This window comes from Penaeus chinensis, chromosome 21 (genome assembly GCF_019202785.1).
Source record: "Penaeus chinensis breed Huanghai No. 1 chromosome 21, ASM1920278v2, whole genome shotgun sequence".
In the NCBI taxonomy this organism is placed as follows: Eukaryota; Metazoa; Arthropoda; class Malacostraca; order Decapoda; family Penaeidae; genus Penaeus; species Penaeus chinensis.
The window spans coordinates 19,036,556-19,044,055 of record NC_061839.1 but is presented as its reverse complement, the minus strand read 5'-3'; the positions used below and the strand labels follow the sequence as shown (position 1 = coordinate 19,044,055).

At 46.1% G+C, this 7,500-nt stretch overlaps 1 protein-coding gene across 3 annotated transcripts in view; it reads right to left on the bottom strand.

Moving 5' to 3' along the window:
* Positions 1–1,095: 1,095 nt before the first annotated feature.
* The window catches only part of LOC125036706, a 28,828-nt gene continuing 22,423 nt past the window's right edge, over positions 1,096–7,500 (bottom strand). For all 3 annotated transcript variants that reach the window (XM_047629526.1, XM_047629528.1, XM_047629527.1), the window contains exons 6-7: positions 3,406–3,500; positions 1,096–1,867 (exon numbers count right to left, since the gene is read on the bottom strand). In XM_047629526.1, the coding sequence (XP_047485482.1) occupies positions 1,688–1,867; positions 3,406–3,500 (275 nt within the window). In that variant the 3' untranslated portion in view covers positions 1,096–1,687. The remainder of the gene's footprint in view (positions 1,868–3,405; positions 3,501–7,500) is intronic.

The window sequence follows — 7,500 nt, the reverse complement described above, 5'->3', positions numbered from 1 at the left end:
ATGATTCACTTAGCTCCCGTCCAGAAGCCAAAAGATTCGATGGAATGCAGTATCTTGTCTGGAGAAGCAACAGAGACACTGATACGCACCTTACAGTCAAAACCTGGACTCCTCTTTAAAACCCTACATTATTTATCCAGTGATATAAGCTCAAAACTTTTTAAATCATGACCTTGGGATATGCCTTCGAAACGATCAATTCTCTCGCCATTTTTGGAGATTTCTAACAAGAGCAAAGAAGAAAGCATTCTAACAATCATATTCAAGAAGAACATTCCTACAAAAAAAAAGACAAAATATCGAAAAAAAAGAAAAACAAACTCAGTATTACCGCTCATCAAGGAAATGTTGCAGCATCGGGCTGGATATCAATGTGAAGAAGTCGAAGGTCATGGTTCCGAGATACGTTCTGTGGCACAAACCTACGTGTCCGCGGATTAGACCCAGAGTGCGCAAGGCTTTCCGCTATCTTGGGATGTGAATAGATCAAAGGATCATCTTACACAGGGAAGTGTAGTTCCTGAGCGACACTAGTTTGGGAGGAAGATAGGATACATAAACATTCATTTATACGTACATGTAGATGTATATTTGCAAGTACGTATTATATGTCTATATCTGTATACCTTCTCTCACCCAGCTTTCTGTCTCTGTCACTATCTCTTTCTCCCTCTCTCTCTCTCTCTCTCTCTCTCTCTCTCTCTCTCTCTCTCTCTCTCTCTCTCTCTCTCTCTCTCTCTCTCTCTCTCTCTCTCTCTCTCTCTCTCATATATATATATATGTGTGTGTGTGTGTGTGTGTGTGTGTGTGTGTGTGTGTGTGTGTGTGTGTGTGTGTGTGTGTGTGTGTGTGTGTGTATGTGCATGAGTGCCTGCGTATGTAGTGCCACTTTCCTAATCTGGCATACACACATTCTTTAATATAACACAGAGTACTGCTGTTTGTTTACTCTCTCACTAAAGGAAACAAGCGTGTCGTAGCGTGGCGGTCGCTCCTCATTAATCATTTGCCTCCTTATTGACACACGCTGTCCACATCCATTATAAAACCGAGTGTATGATTTACAAGATGTAGGACGTCAGTAATGGGCGTTCGTTCTGGATTATGTCAATAACCTTTATTGTAAATTTATTGGTACAAACTACATGCAAATTAGTTGCGTGGTTTGGTGGGATGCATAAAATATAGAGAATGATAACTGATAAATAGCATAGATAAAAGTGACAACGACGACATATAAGTTAGTACGATAACCAAGATAACAAATAAATAAACATTGGTTAACAAAGCATGGTAAGGAAAGGTAGGGAACAGTGCAACATGTAGATAAAGAGAATGTCTAGAGCAAAACAGAAAATAACATTCGTTTTCTTTATATAAATCCATCAAATTATAGAAAGAAAAAAAAAACTTGAATTTGTTAACTCTTTTGAACTGGGGCAGAGTTTGTGCTTAGATACACTCTTGTAAGATCGCGTCAGCCGAATGGAGTAGTTCGGTTCCCTCTTGCACGTTTGATTCTTGGAACAGCTACTTAGCGAGTCACACAAACCCTCTAAACACACTCCCTCCTTCCCTTGGTTTAACTCTTTCAGTTTCTCCTCCCTCACTCTTTCTCCCTCTCACTCTCCCTGCCTCCTGCTGCGCCCTCTCTCGCGCTCTCGTCCTCCTTTTCTCCGGATCTCCCTTAGGCCTTCTTGGAGTCGTCCTCCTTCTCGTCTTCCTCGAGTGCCTTCATGCAGATGTGCCTGCGGACGCACTTGCTGGCGCAGCACTTCTGGTCCTGGGCGCAGTAGCCGTCGGAGGCGCAGCTGGGCTCCTCCTTGGCGCTTCCGGCGAACAGCTGGATGGCGCCGCTGGTCTTGGCCTGGGGGGAGGGGGAAGGGGGGAAAGGGGGGTCATGGGCATTGAGTGCGATGAGGAGAGAAGAGCTGCATATTGGATTGTCTTTTTATGTTTATCTGTGAATTGGCACACGTATCATTTCCTCTCATTTATTTTGTGTTTTTTGAGGTATAGCTTACTGTGTGTGACTCGAAAACAAAATGTGGAACTAGATCTCACATACTAGGGTACGTAATACCAGTGTAAGTTAATACAGCAGATCATTTCTCTTTCTATCTCTCTATCTGTCTCCCCCCCCCCCCCCCTCGCTCGCTCTCTCTCTCTCTCTCTCTCTCTCTCTCTCTCTCTCTCTCTCTCTCTCTCTCTCTCTCTCTCTCTCTCTCTCTCTCTCTCTCTCTCTCTATCTATCTATCTATCTAACTCTCTTTCTCTCTCTAACACTCTCTCTCTCTATCTCTATCTCTCTCTATCTCTCTCTCTCTCTCTCTCTCTCTCTCTCTATCTCTCTCTATCTCTCTCTCTCTCTCTCTCTCTCTCTCTCTCTCTCTCTCTCTCTCTCTCTCTCTCTATCTAACTCTAACTCTAACTCTAACTCTAACTCTAACTCTCTAACTCTCTGACTCTAACTCTCTAACTCTCTAACTCTAACTCTCTAACTCTAACTCTCTAACTCTAACTCTCTAACTCTCTCTCTCTCTCTCTCTCTCTCTCTCTCTCTCTCTCTCTCTCTCTCTCTCTCTCTCTCTCTCTCTCTCTCTCTCTCTCTCTCTCTCCCTCTCTCTCTCTCTCTCTCTGCCTCTCTCTCTCTCTCTGCCTCTATCTCTCTCTCTGCCTCTCTCTCTCTCTCTGCCTCTCTCTCTCTCACACTCTCTCTCTCTCTCTCTCTTTTCTCTCTCTCTCGCTCTCTAACTCTCTCTCTAATTCTCTCTCTCGCTCTCTAACTCTCTCTCCAATTCTCTCTCTCGCTCTCTAACTCTCTCTCCAATTCTCTCTCTCGCTCTCTAACTCTCTCTCTCTCTCTCTCTCTCTCTCTCTCTCTCTCTCTCTCTCTCTCTCTCTCTCTCTCTCTCTCTCTCTCTCTCTCTCTCTCTCTCTCTCTAAAACTCTCTCTCTCTCTCTCTCTAAAACTCTCTCTCTCTCTCTCTCTAAAACTCTCTCTCTCTCTCTCTCTAAAACTCTCTCTCTCTCTCTCTCTAAAACTCTCTCTCTCTCTCTCTCTCTAAAACTCTCTCTCTCTCTCTCTCTCTCTCTCTCTCTCTCTCTCTCTCTCTCTCTCTCTCTCTCTCTCTCTCTCTCTCTCTCTCTCTCTCTCTCTCTCTCTCTGTCTCTCTCTCTCTCTGTCTCTCTCTCTAACTCTCTGTCTCTCTCTCTAACTCTCTCTCTCTCTCTCTCTAACTCTCTCTCTCTCTCTCTCTAACTCTCTCTCTCTCTCTTTCTAACTCTCTCTCTCTCTCTCTAACTCTATCTCTCTCTCTCTAACTCTATCTCTCTCTCTCTAACTCTCTCTAACTCTCTCTAAGGCTCTCTAAGTCTCTCTCTCTCTCTCTCTCTCTCTCTCACCTGAGCCTTTGAGAGGAAGAAGATTCCAGTTGACTTGCACACTTGATCTGCTTCGTCGGCGCATTTTCCGTCATGATCATCATGGCTCTCGGGAACTAGAAAAGAAAATTAATATCTTATTAGTATATATACTGCAAACATTATAGATGTTTATTTTCAAAGCATTACGTGACTGTATTCTTCAATTTTGATTAACAGAATTTTATATATCATCGTATTACTATTTAGCGAAAAATTGAGGTATGTACATATATACAAATATACACCTAATGCTATCATTCTCTTATTATCTTATTTATCCGTCCGACACACATTATTTCCAGAACGCCTCTCCCATCACTGTCTTATCAACTGTCATATCATGATTATGGTGATCATTATGTAATGGATAGCACCTTCTGTCAAAACACGTCATGCAAGTCTTCTCCGTAAGTGCAGATTCATGTCGACGGACATGTTATTAACACGTTCCTGTAGGATAACCCGTCTCCTCACGCCACGTGGCAATCGCTCATTGGCCAAGCTCTGTGGCTCAACCAATCAGCGACTAATACGTGCGTATGGAGGAGGAATGACTGGTGAATCCATACACCTGCGTTTAATCGTGTCAAGTCAGATCTCCTTGCATGCATTCAAAGAGAATGGAACCCACAGTCCAGATAGGGAAGAAAACCAGAGACGAAAAGAAGAAAACGTGGAAACGAAAGGAAGAAAACTAACACAGTACTTACTGGTCCAAGTCTGTTTCGTCGTGCATGAGGAAGGATGACAAGGCAAGGGATTGTCAGGGTAAGGGAGGGAGAGTCCGGAAGGGAAGGAAGAGGGTGCAGGAGGGAAGGACGCTTAGGAAGAAGAGGAAAAAGGAAGAGACAAAGAGGAAGACAAAACGGGTGACGATGAAAAGGAAGACGATGGCGATGATGAGGTGGATATTGATTTTAATTTTGAAAATGGCGATGATTTGAGTGGTTTTGGTGGTAGTGGTGATGGTGATGATGATGATGATGATGATGATTTAAATGATGAAGATGATGATAATGATTGAGGAGGCGATGCTGTTGATTTAGATATTGGATATGACAAAGGTGATGATGTAGATGGTACAAATGACGAGGGTGATGATGATGGTAATGGCGATGATGGTGAAGGTGTAGATAATGATGGGGTTGTAGGTAAGGATAGTGAAGATGACGCTGTCGACTTTTGTATAGTGGATAAAGATGACTGAGTTGTCGTTGGTAATATCGATTGCGACCGCGTGAAAACTGCCCTTGAATGTGATCGAACACGTGATAATGATGGCAGCGAAGGTGAACTTTGACGAGTCTGATTCTGTGAATGGGGTGATGAAGATGAACTCACAGAAGATGACACTGAATGTACTATTTTTTGTGACAAAGATGGCAGTGTTGGTGAAGGAGACGGTGTTCTGGAACCAGAACCTGATGATGATAATGAACCAGTGGATGGTGATGAGGAAGATGATGAGGATGATGAGGAGGCTGATTGCGAAGGCAATGTTGATACCGGCGACTTTATTTCTTGCAATCCCGCCGACGATAAGGTTTGTAATGACGAGGATGGAGTTGGAGTAGCTGCCGAAGTATTTTTGGCGACGCCAGTGCTGGAGTACTTGGTGGCGGGTGCTGGAGAAGAGCTCGGAGAAGGATGGCGTTTGTGGGCGATAGCAATGTTGGAGTAGTCGGAGGTGACGCGGGAGTCCGATGAATGGCGCGCAACGGAGGACAAGAGCTGGGCGATGGACAGCTTGTTCCTCAGGCCAGCATTGGGAGCCTTCGAGTGAGCGGAGGCGTAGTTGCGCAACAACTGGGCAGAGGAATGCGACTGTCGTGTCGAAGTGGAGTGGCTGAGGGCACTCCCAGATGAGCCGCTCGGAGTGCCAGGGCGCTGCTCTCTCCGTGGCGCCGCAGTCTTGGGTGGACGAGGAGTTGCCGTTACCTGGAATGTCTTCGGCTTCGGAGCTTCAGGCAAGATTTGGATTACAGGCTTCTCGTGGAAGTACTGGGGTGCTGTAATCTGGTGGAAGGAGTCTAAAGGCAACGCCTGGATTGAAAACAGCTGTGCTTCTTTCTGCAGAGGGCGAGCTTGCGGCTGAGGCGCTGCTTCCTTCGACTTGACCTCCGGGTGATGATAAGAGTACGGAGGAGCTTTTGGCAGAGCTGTCTGTGGCGTCTTGCCTGGTGGATGACGAAAGGCGTTGGACCCTGGATGTGAACGGAAAGCAATCGCCTGAGAGGGGCTGGACTCGAGGCTGTAGGATACAGGGTATTGAGGCGCGTGTGGGTGTGTGTGTGGTGAGGGTTGTGATTCCCTTTTAGCAACGAAAGACTGAAGGCCGTGGTTCGCGAATTGCGACGGCAATCCATGTCCTGGATGCACCAATGCTGCGCCATTCCTGAAGTCAAGCAGGCTGTGTGGGGTTAGGGTTTCAAAACTGTTTGGGGACTCAACTGAATTCGAACGTACCTCTTGTGATGTGAACTCTTTTGAGCCTTCTTCATTAGATGTAATCTCAAGAGTGAATGCATCTGTCTCAAAGGAAACTGGCCCTGTAATAGAGAATGCCTGTGGCCTTAATGCAGTGGGGGTTATTGGTGGGCTTTGGAAATGTACAGGAACTGATCTTTGACTCGATGGAGCTGTATGTCGAAAACTTGCAGCTTGTTCATGTGATGGTGCTTTGTGCTGGTAAACTGGTGCTGGCGCCTGTGATGGTGTTGGGTGCTTGTACACTGGTGCCGGCGGATAGGATGCTTCCACTTGTTTATAGACTTGTGCTGGCGGATGTGCAGGCTCTCTGTGCTTGTAGACTGGTTGTTGTGTGAATTGAGGTTGGCTAACGGCTCCTGAATACTGATGAACTGACGGTCCTGCATGATAGACATCTTGATGATGCTGAGGTGAATGAACATTCTTTTGTGGCACATTTCCAGGAGGCTTAGTCAGGGAGGGCAGACGATTTGAAAGAGATGGCGAGGAGAGGGAGTCCAGCGGCAAAAACACATACGGTTCCATAGGTTTGGGAGGAAAAACGAGGACTAGGTCACTAAGTTCCTCACAGTCACATGGCTCGCGCTTTTCACAATTACAGAAAATAGAATCTATTAATTCGTTAACTTCATCTTCCGATAAGTCGATCTCGGGAGTATATGGAGTGACAGGAGGTGGGACCATTTTCACTGAAGGAGGCTCCATAGGCGGGGGAACCATTTCTAAGGGAGGAACCTCGGCGATAATGCTAGGTTTCTTAAAGTGTAAATTTTCTTGATCGCTTGTAGGGAAGATTGGGGAGTACGGCAGAGCTGCAGGTAATCCTCCATATGATGAAGAACTAGGAACAGCTGGAACATGTGGAGTATGGATAGGTGACAGATGAGGAGCAGAATGAGATGATCCCAAAGGTGAAGATGGAGATGGCGCTAGAGGAGAGGAATAAGAGGATCCTATAGGAGGCCCTCCTTGTTCCTGGACAGGTCCTACAGGAGAGACGTTCAAAACTGATTCCGGAGAGACATGATAAGAGACCTTCGATGCCTCGTCTTGCAAACGGCCTGGGACAGAACTCGCTGGTAACACAGGTGGGTAATAATGAATCGGCGGTTTGCTTTCAGTACGAGAATTTCCAAGAGAGTGCTTGCTATCAACGACTGAAGATTCTGAAAAAATGGAATATTGCTCTGGTTTCTCAAATCCCTTTAGTGGGGTATTGTGGAAGCTGGTCCCAGAGGAGAGAGCTTCCATGAGTTCGGAGGGCTTGTGGACAGAGATGATCGTGCCAACAGGAAGTTCATCGAGGTCGAGAGAGGGAATAGAGATTCCAGTGTTTTCCGACGGCACTGAGGTGAGAATCGGAAGCCAGGTATCCTTATTATCTTTGTGGATGTAGACGGCGGTATCTTCCCTGCCCATTGTGGAAAGTCTCAGTGCCACGTCTACCATTTTCTCATTAGTGCTTGCCCCTACCGGCGTGACAGAGGTTGGGGCTGGCGTCGTGGTTCCCGTGCCAATGCCAAACCCTGCCAAGATCTCCGGAATGTCCATTGTGAAGTTCATGAAGGAGAAGATGTTCGTGAA